The sequence below is a fragment of the Agelaius phoeniceus genome, chromosome 14, assembly GCF_051311805.1.
Source record: "Agelaius phoeniceus isolate bAgePho1 chromosome 14, bAgePho1.hap1, whole genome shotgun sequence".
Classification (NCBI taxonomy): domain Eukaryota; kingdom Metazoa; phylum Chordata; class Aves; order Passeriformes; family Icteridae; genus Agelaius; species Agelaius phoeniceus.
In genome coordinates this window covers 3,431,282-3,456,158 of record NC_135278.1, presented here as the reverse complement: position 1 = coordinate 3,456,158, position 24,877 = coordinate 3,431,282, and the positions used below count along the sequence as shown (strand labels likewise).

At 44.2% G+C, this 24,877-nt stretch overlaps 2 protein-coding genes across 2 annotated transcripts in view; both read left to right on the top strand.

Moving 5' to 3' along the window:
* The window catches only part of ABCB7 (ATP binding cassette subfamily B member 7), a 37,765-nt gene extending 27,206 nt beyond the window's left edge, over positions 1-10,559 (top strand). The window contains exons 12-16 of the mRNA XM_054641302.2: positions 75-204; positions 1,285-1,456; positions 4,977-5,080; positions 6,862-6,969; positions 9,577-10,559. Of these exons, the coding sequence (XP_054497277.2) occupies positions 75-204; positions 1,285-1,456; positions 4,977-5,080; positions 6,862-6,969; positions 9,577-9,795 (733 nt within the window). The 3' untranslated portion in view covers positions 9,796-10,559. The remainder of the gene's footprint in view (positions 1-74; positions 205-1,284; positions 1,457-4,976; positions 5,081-6,861; positions 6,970-9,576) is intronic.
* A 12,948-nt stretch (positions 10,560-23,507) lies between these two features.
* The window catches only part of NEXMIF (neurite extension and migration factor), a 180,149-nt gene continuing 178,779 nt past the window's right edge, over positions 23,508-24,877 (top strand). The window contains exon 1 of the mRNA XM_077186016.1: positions 23,508-23,614. The gene's annotated coding sequence lies outside the window, so the exon portion shown is untranslated. The remainder of the gene's footprint in view (positions 23,615-24,877) is intronic.

The window sequence follows — 24,877 nt, the reverse complement described above, 5'->3', positions numbered from 1 at the left end:
TACATCGTTCCTGATTGGAGATTGTAAATGGCAAACCAGGATGTAACATTAACTTCAGTTCTTTTCAATTCCAGGAAAAGCACCATTGTGAGGTTGTTATTTCGTTTCTATGAACCTCAGAAAGGAAACATTTATATTGCTGGACAGAACATCCAAGATGTCAGTTTGGAAAGTCTGAGAAAGGCAATAGGAGTTGTGCCTCAGGTATTCCATGTTTCCTTCTCCCCAGACCCTCCATTGGAACAGTAATTCTATCTATTGTCACAGTGCTTCTCAGTATCTGGCACCGTTCAGTGAAGGCCACTCCTAATGCACTGGTGTTGCATGGTGACTTTCAAAGGAACTAGACTTTCTTCCCCCAGGAAATATTATGGTTTTATATGCATCATCATATAGATCCAATTTCTGAAATGTGTTTAAGCCTCCCCATGAGAAACTGCCTCCAGCTTTAAGTGATTTAGCTTTATAGTTGATTACCACCCCTAATGAGTTAGCAAAGTGGTGAAACTATGCATGACATACATATTTAGGACACAAAATATATTAATCCCTTTTTTGGGAAAAGAAATGTCCCCAAACACTTTTACCTTCAGGCTGTGTAAAGAAAAATACAAACCATTCTGTGTTGATTCTTTCACAGGCTGGGGACTGTAGCAGGCCCTGGTTTTGCAAGGGCCCCAAGGCATGCAGAAGCCTAAAGATAGGAAATGCCAAGGCTTGGTGAATGGGCTAGAAAGGCCCTACTCCACCTTTGGAGCCCTGCTTATCTCTCTGTAACCCTATAGGTCACTTTCCTTTAACCCTTGCCATTGGACCATTTCTGATCCCCCTGTAGATATGTGTGGGGTTCCACAGCGATGTCTTTATTGATTCTTCTGTGAGTCAATAAGAACAGCCCTATATAAATGGCTGGTTTAGCCTGGTTCTGGTACAAGAGCTGCCCTGGAACCCTTCTCAGAAGAATCAATGAAGACATCACTGTGGAACCCCATACAGCCTTCTCCTCTGTCCCCCTGCATCTGCCTGCCTGGGCACCTAGCAAGCTAAGAGCTGAAATCACAAAGAGCTGATAATCACTAAGAGCTGATATCACTTAAGCTTGCTAAGGTTGCCTGTGGCTGAGAGCTGCTTGGGAATTTGGACAGTCTGTCCCATAAAGGACTGAGCTATCCGGACCCTGCAGCCTGCTGGGGACACCCTGAACCCAGCAAGGCCGATTTAGGGGACAGTTCTGAAGGTGATATTCATCATTTCTTCTTTCAAATGTGCTTCCCACCACTGCAGGATGCTGTTCTGTTCCATAACACCATCTACTACAACCTGCTCTATGGCAACACGGAGGCCACGGCAGAGGAGGTGTACGCAGTGGCCAGGCTGGCAGGGATCCACGAGGCCATCCTGAGGATGCCCAATGGCTACAACACCCAGGTCGGGGAGCGAGGACTCAAGCTCTCAGGTTGGCTCCCAGCTTCTTTGTATCCCTTTTGCTGCCTCAAAGTCTCATGCAGAGTTTAGTCCTCAGGTTTGTTTTTAGTTTATTTAGCTTATAACACAGAATCATTAAGGTGGGAGGAGACCTCCAAGATCAAGTCCAACCTTTGAGTAAATGCCATCATGCCCATTAAACTGCATCACCAAGTGCCATATGCACTCCTTTTTGGAACACTTCTAGGGATGGTGACTCCACCACTGCCCTGGGCAGCCTGATCCAATGCATGACCCTTCAGTGAAGAAATCTTTCCTAGCATCCAGCCTGAACATCCCCTGGCCCAGCCTGAGGCTGTTCCCTCTCCTCCTGTCCCTGTTCCCTGGAGCAGAGCCTGACCCCCCTGGCTGTCCCCTCCTGGCAGGAGCTGTGCAGAGCAAGAAGGTCCCACCTGAGCCTCCTTTGCTCCAGGCTGAGCCTCTTTCTCAGCTTCCTCAGCTTCTCCTCATAGGACTTATGTTCCAGACCCTTCCCCAGCTCCATTCTCTTCTCTGGACACTCTCCAGCCCTTAATGTCCTTGTAGAGAGGAGCCCAAAATACCTACCTGGAAAGGCTGAATATTAATATGAAGGTCTGCAGTTCAAGGCAGCTGTAGTCTGCAAGATGTTCAAAGGAATGTCTTTTCAGTGTTAAATGAGGTTGTAAGTGAGGCTGCTCGTGCCTCTAAGTAAAAATTATTTTTCTCATGATCTGTTTGGGTAGTGGACTAGAATTGGGAAGTTTGTGTGTTTTAGGGATGCAGTGGGTGCAGACAGAGGTGCTGCCTGTTGCAGGGACAGTTCTGAGGGGGATTTCTTTCTCTGCAGCTGCTGCAGTCAGGAGTGCTGGTGCCTTTGAAAAAGGGGGTCAGAGGGTACAGCCTGTACCCAGAACGTGAGTGCAGGAGAAAGGGTGCATGCTGCAGAAGGGGATTATGCAGAGACCTAAAAGAGAAATAAAGTATGTGAAGCACAGATCTGGGTGAGGGAATAGAAGGTGCTAAATAGGTACTGGCAGAACTGAAGAGAATCGTGCTAACAATGAAAGATTTGTCTTGTGCTGCCTGTCTCCCCACACTCATAATTGCTGGAAAGAGGATTTGACTGACAATAGGTTTGAAATGTCTTGGTGTTGACAGAAGAATAGAATGGTTTCAATTGGAGGGAATCTTCTAAAAATCATCTAAAACAACCCCCCTGCTGTGAGCAGGGGCATCTTGCACTAGACCAGGTTGCTCCATGCCTTAACCTTATGTTGAGGTTTAGATTGGATTTTAGGAAAAATTTCTTCATCCAAAGGTTTGATCAGGCTTCTCAGGGCAGTGGTGGACTCCTCATGCCTGGAGGGATTTAACAGCTGTGTGGATGTGGCACTTGGGGACATGGGTCAGTGGTGGCCATGGTGGCTGGGGGAACTGTTGGGCTCCATGGTCTTGTGGGGCTTTTCCAACCTTCATGATTCTGTGTCCCTTTCTGAGTCTGGAGCATTGTGTGTGGCTGTGTTGGAGTTTCCTGCTCACCTCATGACTCCTGTAACAGAGCCTTTCAGAAAATGGTTCTGCCTGTCCTCCATCCCTCAGTTTGTGCTGCCACTGGGATGGTCATAAGCACCCACCTGCCAGTGCTTCCACAAAGGTGGTGTTGGGAAAGGTAAGGGAATTGTGTTCTTTCACTGCTTTGTTTGTATTTAAAGAAGAAAGAGTATGTAAAATACTCAGGAGAAAGACAATGGAATTCTTATGAGCTCTGAATAAGCACCTGCCACTGAAAGAACAGCTTCAATTTCTTATTTTCAACAATTAGGTGAATATTGACAAATAGCAGTGGTAAACAAGCTTCAGCCAGGGTACAGGAGTCTCAGGCCAGTGCTCTCAGAACTGGTGTCATTGTTCAAAGGATTGGAGATATCAAATGAAAAGCTCTGAGTTCCTTCAGTGGCTGTGTAAAATGCTACTGCTAATTGGAGTCTATAGTTCTCTCAGTAGTAGATTGGCTCCCTAAATTCTTATAAAGAGATGTATTGGATTCATTTCAGAATCAGTTTGTGGGATTTTTTAAAGTTGGGTGAGGCTTCCTCAAGTCTAAGGAGAACACAAAGTCCTGCCTTGTTCTGTTGCTTTGTGGCAGGAATAGGGTGAGTAAAAGCTGCGTGAGTTGAAGCGATTCTCTTTAAAATCCAGGGGTTTATGTGCACAATGGAAAAACAAGATTTTAGCTGCAATGACAGATTTACCAATTGAAGTGGTGATGTAGCATTTTGTGCAGTTCTTACTGTTCTCAAGGATTGATTCATCAAGAGTAAAGAGTGAAAAACAAGTTGTTTGGGTTGTTGCAATTAGAACCCACATCAGTGTTGGCTAAGAGATGTGTAATAGGCAGAGCTGCAAATCCCTGACTCTGTGAATGGAACAGTTTCTGTGCTGCTGCCCTGAGTGTGAATGGGGAACAACATTCCCTGCAACTCTGGGGGATCTGGTTACTGAAATGTGTCTTTCAAACATGGATATTGTCAAGCTGTGAGTTTTGAAGATGCTGTACAGGGGAGGGAGGGAGAGCACACTAAAACAGACTGAGTAAATCAGACAGTTCTAATTGCTCCTGGGTTCTGCCAAAGACAGTTTAAAATGTGAACTGCAGCATTACCAGCAGCCTTTTAAATGCTTTAGGAAAGCATGTTCTCTCCTGATAGGAAAGGAACATTAACAAGAATATAATGGTACTAAATGGAATGTTTTGAAGTCTTGCATAAAACAAAGGAGGACAAGTGCACAAATGTGACGTGTTTGCGTCGCGTACCAAATGTTTAGCAGATTTTAAGTTCTCAAATGCACCTGTTTTCCTGTCTGTAAAAGTTGCCCTGAGTTATTCTTGAGTAGATATTGGCTGTAAGAATTGTTTAGGAAGGAAACTAGTCTGAAACTGGGTTATATCAGAAACCACCAGGCTGTAGATTGCAGGCTGATGGTGGTTTTCAGTCCAATATTAACTGCTCTTGAGTGAAATTTGCCATTATGGGGTGGGAAGTTGGATGAATATCAAGGAGAGATCTGAAAGACACAATGTGTGAGCAAGATGCCTGAAATCCAATACAGCAGGTGTGGAGAGAGCAGTGGTGAGAGAAAACTGCATTTGTGCGTGCAGAGTTACTGGGTGGAGCAGAGCTCAGGCCAGGTGAATGGGCTCCTACTCCCAGGTGTACAGAGTGAGTAACTGTACAGCATTGTTACTCACCTGTGCCAGACTCTTGCCTTGGAGCAGGTACAAAATAGTTCTCTGTCCTTTTCCAAAAGGATGAGCAATCTTGAATCACTAAATTTACCAGGGAGCAGGAACTTGTGTGCTATCTTATGTAACATGTCAGACATTTGTCAGCAGTGACTATGATGTCTATTAAAAAAAGGAGAAAAAACCCAACAACCAACCCTTCAAAATCATGTCTGCTGTTGAATTTAGACTATCACAATTGTAACTTAATCTTTTTTCTTTTTTTTCCTCTTCCCCCCTCATTCAGGAGGAGAAAAGCAAAGAGTTGCAATTGCTAGAGCAATGTTAAAGGAGCCACTTATTTTTCTCTATGATGAAGCCACATCATCTTTAGATTCAATTACAGAAGAGGTAAATTGGGATAAAAAATTCTAGAATTTAGGTGATACAATGATGTTCGATTCTGATGCTTTTCCTTGTTCTTTTCCTCTCAGAATTCTGTTCTTTTTCAAGTGTTTTCTCAGTATTATTAAGAGATGCTGTGTTGAAGCTGTTATCCTAAAGTGTGGAGCAGAGATGCCCAGTCCATCTACCTGGAGATAGTGAGAGATATCAGCTGTCTCTGGGATATTTTCTCTTTCCACTCTGGAAGTCCCATTCACCTTGACACATTCATCCCTTGCAGCTGGTGCAGCTAAAAAATCCCTCTAAATATTTGAGATATAATGCAGGACAAGCCCCCCTGGTTTGCTGTGCAGCAGATGCAGGTGTGACCTGCAGTGCTGGGCTCATTTCTGTTCATTCCACAGGAAGGGCTGTGACATGGATGTGGTGGCACTGTGACAGGAGCTGCATCAGCCTTCATAACACCATCTTTGCTTGAGCACAAAACTCTCAGCAGCAGCAGTAATTTCCCAAACTGATGTCATCAAAAATGAGCTAAGCTATGGCTCTGTTCACTTATGCAGATTGAGTGAATTTATTGACCTGGAATCACTAAATTACTTTCATTTTCCAGATGCAAAGAATCCAGAGGATGAACTGTACATCCATATAGCACAGCCTCCTCGTGGGCCAGAAATGTCCACACCACACAGTTCTCACATTTTTCCTCTCTTGATTTGTTCTATCTGTGCTAGAGTCGTAAGCAAAGCAGAAAGTTTCAGAGTAGAATTGCACTTGGAAGACAGCAAATGAAAATGAGATTTTTCCACAAGAGTATGCCTGGGAATGGAAATGTTTCCTGACAAAAAATTTCAGAGAAATAAAGTGGACACTTCACTTATGTTAGTGAGGGCACAAATTCCCCATCAGTGCTCCTTGCAGAGGGATGTGGTTTGGAAGGTGACATGGAGCTCACAAAGGAAACACTGGATGGATGGATGGATGGATGGATGGATGGATGGATGGATGGATGGATGGATGGATGGATAGATAGATAGATAGATAGATAGATAGATAGATAGATAGATAGATAGATAGATAGATAGATGATAGATAGATAGATAGATAGATAGATAGATAGATGATAGATAGATGATAGATGATAGATAGATGATAGATAGATGATAGATAGATAGATGATAGATAGATGATAGATAGATGATAGATAGATAGATAGATAGATGATAGATAGATAGATGATTGATAGATAGATAGATAGATGATTGATAGATAGATAGATGATAGATAGATAGATAGATAGATAGATAGATAGATAGATAGATAGATAGATAGATAATTCCCAGAATTGCTCTGCCTTTGTTCCACATTAGCATAATACTGAGAGGGATTTTTTTCTTTAACAATCATGGGAAAGCATTAATATTACAACCACGGGGAGTTCTTATTTTCAGATGCTTTTACTGCTGTTTGCTGCTTGTGTAGCATGGCTCCATGGGGAAGTTTTTCCTGAAATGAAGTGACACTTCTCTTCCTTTGTCCCTGGGGATGGCTGTGTTTTTCTGTGAATACAAGCTTTTCTTTTCAGTTTGAGGCTTTAGCAAAACCACAGATATTTCATGCTTGGGACTCTTCTGTTTCTCCTGTACATACTCGTGGCTGTTTGTTATTGGGAAGCTGTAGCAGTACCAGAGACGATTTTCCAAACTTATTTACAGTAATTTGCATATTTCCAGCAGCATTTTATCTCTCCTCATCTCACTCAGTTTGTGTCTATTGCAATCTTGCAGAACATTCTCAAAGCCATGAGGGCCATGGTGAAGCACCGGACGTCGATTTTCATTGCCCACAGGTTGTCCACGGTGGTGGATGCAGATGAGATCATCGTGCTGGATCAGGTGAGGGCTCCCCTGCTGCTGTGGGATATTCACATCATGTCAGGGTTTGGGTTAGGGACTCTTTGTGTCCAGTTGGAATTGTATTTCAATTGGGTTGGAATTGTAATACACTCCCACCAAGCTGCTGCAAGTTTTTCTTTTGGAAATGAACCATGCTTGAAAATTCCAACCCAAGCTTGGCATGTGTGACTGTCTTGTATGTTGTTATTTTTATGCCTCACTGTTGCATGTTTTTAATCTATTTTTTTTGCATGCTTCTGTCATCTGAAGTTTCCTAATGTGTTCCCCCAATTTATGCTTCACTCTCATTGCTCAGTGTCTGTTTTTCACCTACATCCATTTTTCCTCTCAGTGGAAGGAGAGAGGACAGCGTGTTCTGTTTCCATGCAGATAGAACTATTGCAGGATTGTTCAGCCTCATGATGTTAAAAATCTGAGCACCATTCTCTGTTGTACCTGTAGAAAAGTGTGATTGTTCCCTTTCTAAGAAAAAACCAACATGTCTCAACGTTTGATTCCCTAATATCAGTGTTCAGCTGTTACCTGATACTCACCCAAAGTCCATTTTTTCTTTATTATCTGTATCTGGCAAGAGATTTAAAATAAACAAATGTCCTTAAGATAACTTCATAATTATTCTTTTAACTGATAATGCTGAAAGTACAGTGCTCTGATCTGCTGATAATAGATGTTAAATTTATCTCTGCATTCATTTTTATCAGTTGCTATTTATAAGCTTGTGCTCATAGGTGTCTTAGTGACTTAAAATACACATCTAAATGCAAATAAATTATTCTTACACTACATTCAGTGATTTCAGGGACAATTAGAACTACATCTTTATGAAATAATGACATTTGCTACACAAAACTCAGCTTTATATGAATCTCAGAATGAAGTAGTAGAATAAATCACTTGCAGTGCTCCATGGAGTTTTTATTTGTTTTTGATCTGCTTTGTTTTTTCAGCTTTTGCTGAAAAAGCCTCTCCCAAGGTGTATCCTTCCTACAAGTGCACGTTAAAACATCTCACAGACATTTTGTAACGTGTCACAAGGCAATTGGCAGCTTTTTGTTTTCCATGCAATTTTTCACAGCTTCCTGAGAGTGTGTTTTGTGTTGTAGTGTAACTGTTAAATTAAAAATAAAAGCACAGCCTCGAACTGTGAGGGAGCCAGGGTGCTTCCTTTGCTGAAGGATGGAATTGAGGATGAGGGAGGCAGCCCTGCCTTCTGCCATCCCAGCAGGATTGATGTGTTAGCAGCCAGGTAAACAAGGCTCAGGAGCAGGGATGACACAGGGTGATTGTGGCTGGTTTTGCTTAGCAATGGTAATCAGGGAATCACAATTCCAGCACCTTTGCTGAGGTAAAATCAGAATCATTCCTGGCTGAGTAAAGGTTGGAGTAATGATAGAGATCCTGATGCTGTGGAGCTGAGCAGAGAAGTTCCATTTGTAGGATTGGTCAAGACTTCCTAAAAAAAAGCCATAATTCAAAATCTGGTCTCTACTCCAAATTAATCACTTAAAGAATTTAAGTAAATTCTGCAGTTCTGTTGATCAAGTGTATGTTTATTCAGATTCCACTGGCATAACTGCTCATAGAAGTGCCAAGACCCAAATTTTTTCCCAGCTTGTCCATCAGCAGATGTCACAAGGAGGTAGATTTAATTGTAGATCAGAATTTAGAACTGATATCAAATCCATGTAGTTGTCTGTATAATGAGAGGAAAAGTAGCTGGAGAATGAATTCATGTATCAGTTTAATTTGAAGTCAGTGAATGTGTCTCTCAAAGTAGAAAATTAGTTTGGTTTTTTGAAGAGTGTTGGTATTTCTCTGTAGGGTTGGAGTTCTCATGGGATTCTCCTCTCCAACTCTTCCTTTCCATGCTGATAGTCAATAAATCATCTTTGCTCCTGAGAACAGCCCAGAGAACTGAACTGCTCACACAATTTTCATGGTGGTGATTGCAGTGATACAAGCTACAGAGCACCCATAAAAGCACAGTTGACACTAATTGTTTTCAGGATTTGATCTTAGATGTGCTTGCTTGTCTGATATAAACCCCTCTCTGTCTGCTCTTCTCTTTTAATTCCTTCACCTGTGTTTGTTACTGAGCAAAGATAAATCCGTGTTTATTTTGGTACATTGATGTCACTTTGCAGGAGTAGTTAACACCTTGCTCCTCCTCATAGAGAGGTCCACATTTACTTTAGGTAACTCCTCCAGTTTAGGTAGGAAACTTTACTTTAGATAACTCCTCCAGTTTAGGTAGGAAACTTTACTTTAGATAACTCCTCAGTTTAGATAGGAAACTTTACTTCAGATAACTCCTCCAGTTGAGTAGGAAGCTTTCCATGCTGTGGGCTTTCGATTTTGCCCAGATGGACAAAAGGCAGGTGCAGTCTGAGAAGAGCACAGCTCCTTGCTTGCAGCTGGCAGTGCCCACACAAGTGAGTGCACTGTGCAGTCAACCCTTCCTTGCTGTTTCAAGCTCTTTCTGATGAATGCCTGCTCTAATTCCTACTGTGAAACTGTGCTCCATAGGCTGGCCTGTGCTAGAGATCTGGGAGTGTGGATTCCTGACTTCCTGCCCTTGTTTTGCAGGGTAAAGTTGCAGAACGTGGCAGGCACGCCGAGCTCCTGGCAAACCCCAGCAATCTCTACTATGAGATGTGGCACACCCAGAGCAGCAAAGTGCTCCACAGTCACAACCACCCAGACTGGGAGGAGAGACATAGCCACACATCCAAAGAGGAGGAGAGGAAGAAGCTAGAAGAAGAAATTATCAACAGTGTGAAAGGCTGTGGGAACTGTTCGTGCTGAATAGGATCCTGGATCTTGTATAGCAGGTTAAAAATGCACAAGAATACAGTGAAATACAGCTCTTGTTTTTAAGTCAGCATTCAAAAACTTCTGGGTTTTGCAATTTTTGGATTTTACAGTTTCACAGAGGGACATAATTTCAACCAAAGGAGTTCTATTTTTGCATCTTTAGGAATCTCTAATATTCAGTGGCATCTGCAAGAGCTGAGCTTTTTCAAAAACTTTAAACTTCCCAAGCAAGGGTGTAATTTATGGCAATTTTTAGGCATTGATAAATTCTCCTGGTAGTTGCCTGATGTGGATTATTAAATTGTAAACAGATTTGTCCTTGATTTACATTATTTCTCATCATTGATGGTTGATAAATGCGTCATGTTTTAATTGTAATTGGGCTAATTTGAACTCATTTGCTAGTGAGGAAGATGCCTTTTAAATTCTTCAGTGGTGTTCTGGTTTAAAATCTTCCTTGTAGAGAGTAAGAACAGCCTCAACAAAATATTAGACTTCTAGTAGCAAACTAAATATTGGAATTACCCCTCTCACCTTTCAGAAGCACCTTTCATACTGCACTATCAGGAAATGGATTGGTATTATTCTAAAGGAAAACTAACAGCATTTTTAGATGAAAAATGAACAAATCTGAGTTCAGGATTCTGTATCCTCAGCATCTGCTGTAGTAGTCAAAGCAGAATGAAGTCATTCTTTCTAGTTCAGTCATGGTCTTAGGGAGCAATTAAGATTCAATAAAGACTTCCATAAATTTCTATTATCTCATTAATGTATGAGAAAATGACCTGGATAATGCTGAAAGCATTGCTATAATAATCTCCTCATTTCAACAGCCAAAACTTCTCCAGTGGGAGGAAAGCTCAGACTCTGGGATCTGCAGGACACTGGGGGTGTGTCAGGTTTGGGTGGGGGCTGCAGGGGTCAGGGCTGGGAGAAGGTGCCAAAAACTTCCCCTGTGTCCAGCAGAGCCAAGACTGAGCACATCACCAACAGGGCAATGCACTGCTGGGATCACAGATTTGGGAAGGGAGGAAAAGCCTTGGAAGTGTGAGAGCAACTGCAGCCAGAGAGAGCAGTGGGACATGGGAGAGGAGCAGCTCTGCACACACGAGGGCAGGGAAGAAGGAGGGGCAGGAGGAGGAGATTCCCTGCAGCCCATGGGGGTCCACAATGGAGCAGAGATCCACCTGCAGCCTGGGAAGGAGCCCTGGATGGAGCAGGGATGCACCTGCAGCCTGGGAAGGAGCCCTGGATGGAGCAGGGATGCACCTGCAGCCTGGGATGGAGCCCTGGATGGAGCAGAGATCCACCTGCAGCCTGGGATGGAGCCCTGGATGGAGCAGGGATCCACCTGCAGCCTGGGAAGGAGCCCTGGATGGAGCAGGGATCCACCTGCAGCCTGGGAAGGAACCCTGGATGGAGCAGAGATGCAACTGCAGCCTGGGATGGAGCCCTGGATGGAGCAGAGATCCACCTGCAGCCTGGGATGGAGCCCTGGATGGAGCAGAGATGCACCTGCAGCCTGGGATGGAGCCCTGCATGGAGCAAGGATCCACCTGCAGCCTGGGATGGAGCCCTGGATGGAGCAGAGATCCACCTGCAGCCTGGGAAGGAGCCCTGGATGGAGCAGGGATCCACCTGCAGCCTGGGAAGGAGCCCATGCTGGAGCAGGGATGCAGCTGCAGCCTGGGAAGGAGCCCATGCTGGAGCAGGGGGGTGTTCCCAGAGGAGGCTCTGGCCCTGGGGAAGCCCAGCCTGGATCAGGCTCCTGGCAGAAGCCATGAGAGAGGAGCCTGTGGTGGAGCAGGTTTGCTGTGACCCCGTGGGGACCCACACTGGAGCAGCCTTTTCCTGAAGGAGTGCAGCCTGTGGCAAGAGGACACATGGGAAAAACACATTGAGGAAGGGAAGAGAGTGAGGAGGAAGGAGCAGCAGGGACATTGTGATGAACTGACCACAGCCTCCACTGCCCACCCCTGCACTGCTTGGAAGGAGGGGGAATTCTGAAGTGAAGTCGAGCCTGAGAAGAAGGCAGGGATGGGAGGAAGGTGTTTGAAGATTTTATTTCATTTCTCATTACCCAAGTCACACTTGTAATTTGCAGTAAATGAAGGTAATTTCCCCAATGGAGTCTGGTTTGCCCATGACAGTAATTGCTGAGTGGTCTCTCCCAGCTGGGTGGGCACCCAGCATCCAGCCAGGGTCATCCCACCACAGCAGGGTTGTATTTTTAGGCCTTGTCTCTCCAGGGAAGTTCACCATCTCTTTAGCACAAGCTGTCCTGGTGTAATTCTTCATGTTAAATTTAAGAATTAAAATCTTTCTCTCGGATGCTGAAAAATAACTTTGTTATTTCTGAGGAATTACACCGGTATAATTACATTGATATAATTACATTTGTAAATCAGATGCAAGATTTCTCAGTGTGGGCACTAGGGAAGAGCTGAATTTGGTGCTTCTGGAAATTTAATTGCAAATAGCGTTTATTTTTTTGTTATACCCCTCCCCTACAACTAAAAATAGGAACATAACTTAAAAGGAGTGAAACCTTTTCTAGTTACTTGTTTTCTCTCTCTTAAAATGATGGATGAAAAACCAACCTGGCATCAATCTCCAGTTAAAAACGATTCTAAAAGCACTTTAATTTTCATCCTTGGAGTGCAGAGGCAAAGTGAAGTCCAGTTAATGTCGTGGCAGTGCAGAATTCCAGCTTACAACCTTCTCTTTATTTTACCTAATTGTCTGCTGGTTGAGCTGCTGACAGCAGTGAGGGGACTGTAATGGTGCTGTTATCTCCCAGCTGCCAGAAATAGCAAAGGTTTATTGAAAATCTTATTTATGAGGAATCTCCCTTTCCTGCATTGTGACAAACCCCAAACTATGGCTCTTCCCCTGCTCTGCAAGAGCTGATTTTTGGAATTAATGTGTCTGCTGTTCATGCAGCAGGTAACAGGCAAAGGCTGTAAATAGTAATATTGCAGTCCTAAGATTGTTTTCCTTTTGGCACAAAGATGAGAAATTACTCTGGTCTGAAGTGTGGAGGGAAAGGGCTTTTCTCAGTGAAAAGGTTTCCATGTTCCAGGGCTTGGACATCCCAGAAGGTCCTTCCAGGGTGCACAGAATCAGGAATTGTCTGTGAAATGTCTGGAATCAAAAACCACTTTAATGCCAAGTCTGATTGTGTTTGTGAGGGACAATTTCAGGTGATGGATTTATCACTGTGGATGGGCTTAGCAAGGACTGAGAGTCTGGGCAGTACAGCTTTGGAATGAGGATGGTTTTCAGGTGCTAAAAGCCAGGAATGATCAATAATTGTTTAAATCCATAGGGTTTGCAGGTCTAAGGCCATTACCTGTCCCTGCCATCCTTTTGGTGCCAGTGGATGTGCTGCAGCTCTGGCCAGCTTCAAATGGAATGGCAGGAGGGAACTCTGGACAATGGCAGTTCCTAAACCAAGAGGCTGCTCATACAGTAGAATATGTATTTTAAAGAAGTGCACTGACTTTCTGGAGATGACTGAAAACTTTCTCATGTCTTGGAATTGCTGGGTAAACTTTCCTGGCTTGGTGGTGGCTGTGGGTGAATGCAATGCACCCCTGGCTTGGGGTGAATTGCTGTGGAGAAGCTGCAGCAATACTGGGTGAGTCTCCTGTCTGCTGCAGAGTCAAACTTGGGCTCTTTTTATTTTTTTTTTCATTTAAATGTTGAGGTTTTTATTCCTGTACTGTAACTCCAAAGTGTCACCAATGAGGCAGGTGCTTAAATCAGTGAATGAGAGAGTGGTGGCTTTGGAGAGACTCAGTGACCCTTAGGACAGTCTGCCTGGCACCTCTCAGGAAAGCCTTACAATTCTCACAGAGACAGATTGATCTGGGGGCTCCCCCCAGCCTCAGTGGATCTTGGTAATTCTGCTCTGCTGCAAACTCAAACATCCCTTTTCTAAACAGCAGCTTTTCATATTCTGGACTCGTAGCTGGTTGTTGTTCAAAATTCAAGTTATCTACTCCCATTATAAAATCTTTGCCTGCAATTTTAGAGTAGGAAAAGACATTTTTTTTTTCTCTTCACTTTCTGTTTTTAGAAGAAATGTGTTTGTAGAAAATGGACTTTAAAAATGGGCTGCTGCTTGCAGTGTGTAGTGATCTGTTAACTGTGAACTTAGAGAAATCAATCCTAATGTCCATGTAAAAACTTTTTAAGCTCAGGATATCAAGTCACAACACACAAAATTTGGGCTATTTTAACTTCCAAGTTAGGAAACTTAAGGAGTTATTGGCAGGGAGGTTGTGCTTTTCCCAAGTGGATGTTCAAAGCTTACTCCTTGCAGATGATCCCTCAGGTTATCTCAGCTCTTCTGTTCCAGGGAGGTACAGTTCCCTACATCTCTCAACACTGAGATTTTGTTCAACTTTCTTTTCAGAATGGAAATGTAAAACTTACATTGTACAGGAAGGTGACATGTTCCAGAACAACACAAAGCTCAGCTGAGATGAGATTGTGTAACCCTTCTGCTGGAAGACTCCTTACCCCACTCCTGTCCTTCATCTGTGTGTAGATAATTCTTACTAAATAAAGGATTTATCTTTGTGAATAGAAATGGCTGTCCTGTCACAACAGCTCTTCCAGCTCTGCAGCAATTCCCAAAGGAAACAGTCACTGCTGTGGAATGTGAGTCTTAATTCAGCAATTGTTTGTGGTGCTTGGTGGTGCCAGTGGAGCAGGTAACCAGTCCTGGGCTGTGGGTTGGCATACAGTGACTGAATTCCAGTGATCCATCAGGGGAGAGTTCATGCATCACACCAGGATTCTGCCCCAACTCAGCTTTCACACCCCCTACATTTGTGTGTGGAGCTGCAAAAGCAGGTGAGGTGTTGGCTGCATCCCCCTGATGGGAATGAACGTGCTGGTGAGAAGCCTGACTGTTTTGCTTTAAAACACTGTATTTTTATAAATGTAAGCTCTTAACATGTGCTCAAAGTTTTAAGAAATCTGCTTGAACCCTTGACATGACAGTATAATCACTGACTGGATTTCTAATTGCAGCTGTAGCTCATTATCAAAGCAGAATGCAGGAAACGTTTATTATGATATTATTATTATTATTAATTACTGCCCTGCACTGTATTGACCTGAGCCATGGCAGCCATTGCCCTGCTGGCACTGAGCTCTGTGAGGTTGTGCACAGGGCATGGTGCAGGATGGATGGATGGATGATGGATGGATGGATGGATGATGGATGGATGGATGGATGGATGGATGGATGGATGGATGGATGGATGGATGGACGGACGGATGGATGGCAGGCAGGCAGATCCTAGAGCAGCCTGGGGTGTTTCAGGTCTGGATGAACTTTCAGCTGCTATTTCTAAGTGTTCGTTTGTTCTACCTTTAAATCCTGTAATGGTACAGTGCAGGAGTGCTCCATAAATGTTACTGACATTAATGGAATGGCCACATTATGGATGGAAGGACAAGAGGCAAATGATAAATAAATATATAATAATGTATAGAACAGATAGAACTCATCTACTTCTTGACTTTAGTGGATAAATCTGATGTCTTTATAAGAAAATCATTAAATGGTTAGTTCTTGAAAACTATCTTTTAAATTCCTCCCAGGTGACTTTTGACCCTTCTGCAGATGCTGGGACTAAACTCAGGGAATAGCCTTACCCAGCCTGGAAAAGCAGCAGAAAGCTTGAGAGAGGACTTCTCCAGAGGCAGGTCTGCAGGCTGGGGTGAGGGATCTCCTCCAGGTGAGAAGTGTCAGTTGTACTAAATGGCACAGTGGATTTATTAGTTAAAAGAAAAAGAGCCAAAATGCTTTACTGGTCTTTGGGCAGAATTTAAAACAGCATCCCCAAAGCTGAAAGAGTCATGTAACAGCTCCCCACATTAATTTCCAGTTTCTAATGCCCTTTATAAAATTGTCACGTAGAGCATTTTAAGTCACACCAACATAAACTTGTAAAGCTCTCAGCCTTGTGCTGGAGAGGGAAAAGGAGACAAGTTCTTCCCCTCTATTATGGAGAAGAATAAAGAGCCTGGAGCAGAATAAATCAGGTGGTGGGGTGTCTTTGAGTGCCTTGTGCAAGTGTCAGCTGAAGATTTTACTGGCCTTGAGCACACACCAAGAAATATTTAGAAAAGTGAGGTTGAACAGATGAAAAGTTTCCATATTGTACTTGTCAGAGAAAATGGAATATGAAGGTCAGTCTTTAGTTGGGAGGGACCCATTCAAGAACAGCAATGGAGGAATGGGCTCTGAGCTTTTAAAACATGGAAATGCATCTTCATGTGTTTGCTCACAGAGTTGTAAAAATCTTTATTTCTTCAGTGAATTGAAAATCTTCCTGGCTTTTGAAGAACACAGATAAAAGATTCAGCTTATTTACAATTAAAACCAGGGAATGTTCTCTGGGGAAAACAGTGTTTGCAGAATCTGTAAAAGGTGATGAGTGATAGCGCGTGTCGATGCCGCTACTTGCGATTGCAGGAACGTAGGATACTTGGCAGGATACAAGGGAGGGGGAAGAGCACAAGGCACAAGTATTTTAGGCTGGAGTTGTTCCTTCTGCCTTGTGGAAATTGCTTCACTTCAAAGCCCACACAAGGATTCTGATGGTAACACACACACAGAGTGTTTCTGAAATCTACGGGGTAAAAATTAATGACCTGATGTTGTACAGTACACAGACCTTTTTTTTAAGAAAAACAATATTTTTTTTTACAGTAGTTAAATGTCAGAGGAAGGGAAATGCAGAGTGCTGAGCTTGGGTTAATGGAGAAGGAAGATTCTCTCCATTCAATCCCTTCACTCCCAACAGTGAGTGCCAATCTGGGCCCTGCACGACGGTGGCCATGTGCAGGGGCCCCTTGGGCTTTGTATGTGAGCTGATCTCTCCTCCTTAGACATGACCTTACCTTGTGCCTCACTTCCTCCCTCTCCCCTTATTGGGGCTGTAATTCCCTAATTCTCCCTGGAACACTTCCTGTCTATAAACTGGAGGGAGCATTTGCAGCTTCAGTCTTAGGGCTGGGCTTTATCTCAGATGTTCTGTGGAGAGGTGCTGCCTGCAGAGGTGCCCTCAGTGGAATGGGGCACTGTGAAGGTTCCTGTGCTGCCTTTGGATGTCTGCAGGCACAGCCTCCCAGGGACAGGTTTGTCCAGTGAAATGCTGCTTGGGGAGCTGTGTCGCAGCCTCTGCATATTCCAGTTTGGGCTTCAGGTCACCTGAAACAGCAGCCTGCTCCAGCAGCCTGCCCCAGGTGGTTCTTCTTGCCTGCTGGGCTCAGGTGGTGCTGGGGTTCTCCAGGAGTCTCATTTTCAGCAGCATGTCTGTGTGAGGTAGCTGTGCTTCCAGAATGCTCAGGGAGCTTTGCAGACAGCAGCCTGTGCACATGATTCCCACAGCATGGAAAGATCCATTTGAATGTCACATCCACTAAAACTCAGTGTTTACAAGAACCCTGCTTAGTGCTGCTGCAGAGAGCAAACCTGGCTGCTGAAGGTGTGTTTGGGTGCTGTGCTGCTGCAATATGTGGAGCAGTTGTATTGTCTTCTGCTTTCTTATCAGGAATTTCTGATGTTAGGAATCTCCAGATAACCACAGAAACCTTCTGTCACCAAGTGTAGAACTCCATGGCTAAAATGTTACCTCCTGAAGAGCAGCATGAGCAAGATTTAGCCCATTATGTGGGGTTTTTAATAGTTTCTGTTGCCTGAGTTATGGTCCCAACAAAACTGGGAGTTGGAACTTCAAGCAGTTAATGAATTCTCTAATCAAAATATTGTACCAAAAAGTGGCTGAAAGTTGCTTAAATATTCCTAAGACTTTGTGCAACTTCTGTCTTAGGTTTGTACGTGAATTAATTTAATTCTGCCAGATTTTGCTGGATATTTCCCTGATGCAATGGCATCGAAGCTGGGAAGAATTTATTGGCACAACAGCCACGTGTCCAGCATGTGCTGGTGTGGGGTGTTTCCAACACTTTGTATCTTCCTTCAGGAGGTGTGTGTGTGATTCACAGGTGAGCAATGCTCTCAACTCCTAATTCATACAGGAAATGCCACACCATCGAGCCCTGGTATGTATAAATGTACTGAGTGTGTCCAGTGAGAAGGGAACAACAGAAGCTGGGCTGCAGCACTGAAATTATTTCCTGATGGAAATGGTCCAGGAATCATTGAACAGCAGGTCAAATGCAAATAACACTCATGAAAACAAAAGGGAGCCATAAAAAATACTTTTTGGTGCATGATCAGCTATGGAAGCTGAAAAAAAAGTGGGTTTTGTTGATTATTTTGAGGGATTTGTTTAATGTAATTGAAGGCCCTAAACTTTCTAGCTATTATTTAGCCTGCTGGGAAGCAGTCAAGTTCCAGTAAATAAATGCCCGTGTGATTCCAGTAGGTATCTAGAAAAGCAAATCCTCCAAAGGGCTGTTTTCAGACTTGATAGCAGAGTCCCTGTGGAAATTCCTTCAGTGGATATAAGCTCACATCTAATGGCAGTCTCTGATTTAGGCCAAAGCTGCTTTGCTGACACTCGAGCTGTCCTATGGAGATCCCGCTCTAGCTGAAAACCACACAGACTTTCACAGCCCATAAATCCCATGGAATACATCTCTTAAGTACTTTACTCAAAGGAATGTTAAGCTCTTTTACTAAATCTGCAAATTACAGCTATGTGACAACTCTGAGTTTACAGTCTGACAGCTCACGTCATCAGTCGGAGCGGGATGAGCGGAGTCAGAGGCGGCATCGCTTGCTGCTGACTTGCAGGGATCTGCTAATAACAATCCACTGGAAAACGTTGGAAAGCTGTGACAGCCTGGGAACGGTTTGTGACATCTGTTCAACACACTTGTTTTTATTGCCACTGACTGCAGCAAGATCCAGTGATATTTCATGGAGAAGGAGTGGCTGTGTTCCAAAGCGGTTCCCTTGAGCAGCCACACCACCATCCAGGTGAATTTCTATACAAATGACCACATCCCAACACCTGAGCCAGATTAAAAGGAAGTTTCTCGACAGATTGTTCCTCCCTGACTGCAGGAGGTAATGAAGTGATAACAGTGGCCAATGAACTCTGCAGGAGCAGGAGATGGAGGAGGCTGGTGAAGCCCTGGCTGCTGAGTGCTCTGGGGTGCTGTGCTGGCTGTGTGGGGAGTGAACACTCACCAATGACTTCATGGCTCAGAGCAACTCTGCCCTGACTTAAACTGAAATGGGCAGTGGCAGGAGAGCTGTAAACTCACAGGTTCACCAGTGTATCTGAGGAGCTCACATGAGGCATTAGTGTGAGCAGCCAAGGAGAAGAGCTGTGTCTTTCTAAAGAAGATTCCCTGGATGAGTCAGTTGTGCCCTGTGACTGAATACAAGGCTCCTTGCAGTGCAGCTAAAGTTTATGTTATGTTTTGTAGGTACCATCTACTTGTTTTAATGCACACTTGCCCTGAAGTTCTCACTGAACCTGCTGTAAGACCTGTGGGAGTGGTGGCAGGAACTGAAGGAAACATTGGTTTGACAGCACACAACAACCAATTCAGCCAGTGCTACTCTTTAAAATAGGTGCAGAAAAGAACTGTACTTGCTGTAGAAAAAACTATACTTGCTGAGTCACCCAGCTGTTGCCAACAGAGTTTTTGAATCCCAGGCCCAGTTTTTGCACTGCAGAGTGTACAGCAGAGGAGGGCAGTGGCTGTGAGTGTGCAGTGTGTACAAAGGGAAGCCCCTGGCACTGTCTGAGTGCTGAGCTGCTCTTCAGCCAGAGGTTATCTGGGCCAATGAGAAGCTGGGATCAGCCTGGCTGAGGCTGATTGAAGTGTTTGGTTACCCACTGGCTAAATATCCATAAACAGAGGAAATGACATAATTGTTATTTTAAAAACCCAAATGCACCTAGAGGATAAAATCTAACTTTTCCATTTTTTCCAAAGGCTTCTCCAGCAGTTTGTGATTCTTTCCAAGGACTCCATACCTTCCCACCAGCCTTAGGGCTGACAAGGTATGAGAACAATATAAATCCTCTATCTTGAAGGTCATTTCCCACCTAAACAATTCCATGATTCCATGGTTTTATAATCTATAAATCTATAGCTAGGATGAATTAGGGACAAGTTTGATGCAAGGAAGGTGTGGTTACCTAAACCCTGGTGTTTCAATCCACTGAAACGAGAGGGTTTTTTGCTTGGGAAATGCAGAAGTGAATCCTTTAAATGTGTGTGACCTTTTCTGTAAGAGTTGCCTCAAGTCCAACGTGAACACCTGCAGCCACTCCCCTGGTCGCACACACCCTGACACCATTTCTGAGGAGCAGGACCAGTGTAAGGAAATGCTCACACAGCTGAGAATATCTGTTTGTCCTATAAGGAAGATCTCTAAAAATGTCCAGACATCAGCCTAGATGAATGTCTGTGGATCTCAAAATCTTGGGCCTGCCATCATAAAGAGCTCTATAAAAAGGCTGGAAATGGAGAGGCTGCTGCAAGTCCCGTGGATAATTACCTGGCTCCGTGTGCAGGAAGGTCACTTCACACAGGCATTGCAATTACCTCCTGGACAAATGGAAAATGAAATTGCAACCTTGTGTGTGATTGCCAAGAAGACAACCCAAAGTGCTGGCTATGAGCAGAACCTCTGCCCTGTGTGTGGCAGGAAAGCTGGCACTGTTCTCTGGAAACATTGGATTTGAAAACATCCATCTTTTAAAATATGCCCTTTCAAGGTGTCCAGTGAAAGATGATGAGCTGCTAAGTGTTTGCAGGGGTTTCTGCAGCTCTCAGTCTAACAGAGAACTCTCATCACCTGAGCCCTCCTAGGGTGCTAGGGGAAAGCTAAAATTCAGACTGAGTTTAAGCAGAGCCCAAGCTGACAGCAGATACAGGGCTTAGCACTGGAGAGGGATTGAATGGTCCTGTGCTGTCAGTGATGGAGTGATCACTGAATAAGTGGGTTTTTTCCTTTTTATTTTTCAAATTAGCACAAGGAAAAACCAGTAGACCAGCTCTGTGCTGCCCAGTGGGTGGGTTGCAGAGGACACTGAGGTGGAAGTCCTGTCCTGTTGAAGGTGGAGGCAGGTGATTGATAGGTCTTCTGATAAGCAACAAAAGAAAATTCACTAAGAGATTATGAATATTTTTTTTTAATCCTTGCTTGTAGTCACTCAACATGTAAAAAACTCCTTTAGTTTTAACTTTAGTTTTAATTTTGGGGAAGGTAATGAAGGATACAGGAAGCACCTTTAACTTGTGCTTCCTGTCGTGATTCTTTGTGTTGTTGAAAGCAAACATTTGGCTTAAGGAAGATTTGCACAGGTGTAAAGCTTTCCTTGTATGAATATTTAAACAAATGGGGGTCTGTCACTGAACTGCAATTTAGTAATTTTTTTTTCAGGCTTTGTTGGGTTGGAAAACATTTCTTCTGTTAGGCTATAAAATAAAAGGATTTATCCTTAAAATAAATTAATCAAAAATCTCTTGTGAAAATGCTGAAGCTAAGTGGAAGTTTTCCAGAAAAATCGAGCATTATTATGATTTTTTAAAAGTGTGTGTAAAATAATCCAGTCTTCCAAAAAGATGCTTGAAGTTGTTTGGATAGAGTTGGCATCTGCCAGAGTCGAGTCACACATAAGATAACATGATTGACCATTTTTGGCATGGGATGGGCTAAATTGGCTCATCTGTTGGCTGTCAGTCTCTTCTGAATTAGATCCAACGCTTTGTAGGCACGTTTCCATCTGGTTAAGTTTAGGACTCAAGCTGTTTATATATTAAAAAAAAAATTATTTTGTACCAATAACAATTTCTAGAAAAAGGGTTTTGCTTATGTTCCATTTTGAAACTATTTGGTTTTCTTTCCTGGTTAAAATAACCTCCTGAGGAGTGAAAGATGATGTGTCCATGTATTATGTTAAGACCCTTGAAACATGCAAATAGAATGGAAAGAAATTAAAAATTTTATATGTACATATTTAAATATATGTATATATGCATGCATATCATTCTGTAATATGTGACTCCTCTAAATTGGAAAACCAGATTTTAAGTCTGCTAATATTTTAACCATGTGCATTAGGAAAGGAGGATGAATACATGCTGTTACACTCACATTGAGTCTTTCTAAGATTGGCCTTGCATTATTTTTATTCTGAATATTTGCCATCTGGCACTGGGAGCTGCAGTATTTAGTGCCACAAATAATAATGAAAAATATGGTAATAGCTCGTGATACTTTAACGTAAAAATATAAGACAGAGGGTATAAAGCTCTGGGCGTATGATCTTACAGCTGCCAAAGCATGTTGTTCCCTCTGCCCTTGTTTTCCATAAATGAGTCTTTGATTGGAGACAGCAGCAGTAATGGGAAAGTCATTGGTTAATGCACATTAATGAAACTGCGTTACTGGAGTTAATGAACTACAGTCCTGGAGAAAAATGAGCAGGAAAAACGCCAGGGTTTGGGCCATTGTGTTCAGGTGGCTGTGGCTGCACCCGAGAAACACCAGGAAAATGTCTCTGACTCCAGATTCACCTGACACAGAGAGGCCTCTGTCCCCTTCACATCGGAGGAGCCCCATAGAAATGCCTGAACTTTAAATGAAATTGCCTTTTCCTTCGGTCTCCCCCCATCAAAACACAATGAGGAGACTGTTGCATATTCAGCAAAGCTGTTGTTCTTGCTGCAGTTAAATTGCATAATTAGATGGGGCTTAAAGAGAGCTGAACCTTGGTGATTGTGCAGGCTGAGGCAGAGGTGAGAGCTCATGGAATTTACCCAGGTGAGTTGGAAATCAACTCAGGGAACGTTCTGAGGCGTTGGTGCTTCAGGAGAACAGTTCCAGGATGTTTGGGTTCAAAGGCAGTGGGCATTTCCTGAATGTTCCCTTCAGAGACCAGAGGAATTCACCTTTATGATTTCTGTGAGATGGGTTTATTTCTGAATAAGGCTGGCCAAGCAGCTCTGCAGATGCCAAGAGCTCTGTGTTTTGTGGCAGCTCTGCTGGCATTAAAATCAACCCCTTCCACCAGCTCTGCTCTATGGGACCTCTGCTCACCACTACAGCGTCCTCTGCACTTGAAACAAGAGAGAAAAGCACAAGGTGCCTCTGGGCACGAAGAGTTGCACGTTTCCTAAAGAAAGGAAATCATTTATAGAACACTACAAGTAACAGCTCCACCCACAATAAACAGGGCTTGGCTCTGCTGGTTTGTGGAGCAGCTCCAGAAGAGCCACAGTGCAATGGGAAGGATGGAATTGCAATACAGAATTTGAGTTTCCAGCTGTGACCAAAGAGTCCTGACCAGCCCTTCTGGGCTCTGCCATCCTCACCCAGCACTTCCAGGTGCCAGCCAGCTCAGCCAAGGCAGCAACTGGCCTTAAACCCTGGGATACCAGAAACTGCCCTGCACCTCTGCAGTTCATCCTTGCCAGTCATGGATTTCCTGCCTGTGAGAAGATCCAAGCTGCAGTGAATCCAGAGCAGTTTGTGGCTCTGTGATGTCCTGATCCCTTTGCCTTCTCCAGGTTTTGTTCCAACCTGTGCTCTGGCTCACTGCAAATACACCAGGCCATGCCTGAGACTTTTTGGCTGTTACTGGTTGCTTTTCTTCTTCCCTTTTTTCCCTTTGTGCCCTGCTAATCCAGTCACCTCCCCTGAAGAGGCCGAGGTTGCTGTTCCTGCCAAGGGAACGAGGGCACACAGAGCCTTCTGTCCCCAGAGCGCTGCCTTGGCCCAGGCACAAATGGGAGCTTTCCTTTCCTCCTGCTCAGAAGGCACCACCAAGGAGGGGTTTGGCCATGGGAACTGGTAAGAGAAATGCACAATTTAAAGGAAGATTTACAATCTAAAGCTGAGATGTTGGAAGGAAGGTGGGAGAAAGGAAGGAATAGGCAGGGACAGATTTGGGGGCTCAGAGCCCATGAGCAGCTCAGTTTAATGGGGCCAGGGGAGCCTCAGAGGCTGTGACCCTGCTGGAACTGCCTGACTTGAAGAAGGAGGTTTTTAGCCTTGTGAGGCAGGGTTGGGTGTCTTTGGGGTGCTTGGTGCAGCAAGGAGCCTGTCAAGGAATGGAGAAGCCTGGAAACCCCTCAGGGACCCTCCTCACCTTCGGTCCTTCCGCAGCTCTGTCAGGCACGTTGGAAATTTGTCTTTCCCCTCAAGGTCAGCGACAGCCTCAGGCATCTCCTGGGTATGTCTGGAGCATGGGGGCAAAGAGAAGGTGTGGGCTGAGCATCAGCTCTGCTCCTGCAGCTGCTCTGAGACAGAGCTCAGGGGGGATGCAGACAGCCAGGGATGCAGGGGGAGTCTGTCTGCAGCTGGGGGCTCAGCCTGCACTGCTGCTTTGGGTGGCTTGGGATGGTTTCCTGACAAAGCTGTAAGGCTGGACAGGTGTGCCAGAGAGGACAGGAGAAATTCAGTGTGTGCAGCTCATGATTCCAGCTTTCTTCTGCAGGAATGGCTTTGGGCTCAGTAAGGACTCACTGTTTGCAGGCTCAGGGTTATTTCCCACAGCACACTGGTGCTTTTGAATCGCATGCCAGGATCTGGGAAGGGAAGAGGAGGAGAAGGGGGGAATCCTTCACCCTCATGAGTCAAAACCCCACCCCACCTCCTGGAGTGCTTCTCACTCTGCCAATGGTCCATGTTAGACTGTTCTTGTTCAGAAGTTGGTCTTGGAAGTCTGAGTGTGGGGGAAGAAATCCTCTCCAGCTGTTTGTGTTAGAGAGGGATTGGAGGGTGATGTCTACTGCCACCCTGCTGCCTTTCTCTCTGAGTTTGTAAGGTTCATAACATCTAGGCAGCTTTCTGCTTGAACCATGCTTTACCAGGCTCACCCAAGAATGCAGGATTTGAGATCTTCTGAAAATCCCATTTATACCACGGGCAAACCAGAATCCTCTGGTGGATCTCTGCCTCTGGTATGGTTTAGTAGAGGGGCTGTGTATAGCAGACATTAGTTGGGCCACAGAAAAATAAGGATTTGACCTGTATTGGGTGTGCTGCAGTGGCTCCCCTGAATCTGGAAAAGAAGGAATGATGAAGAAAAGAAGGAATGATAGAAAATGGGCA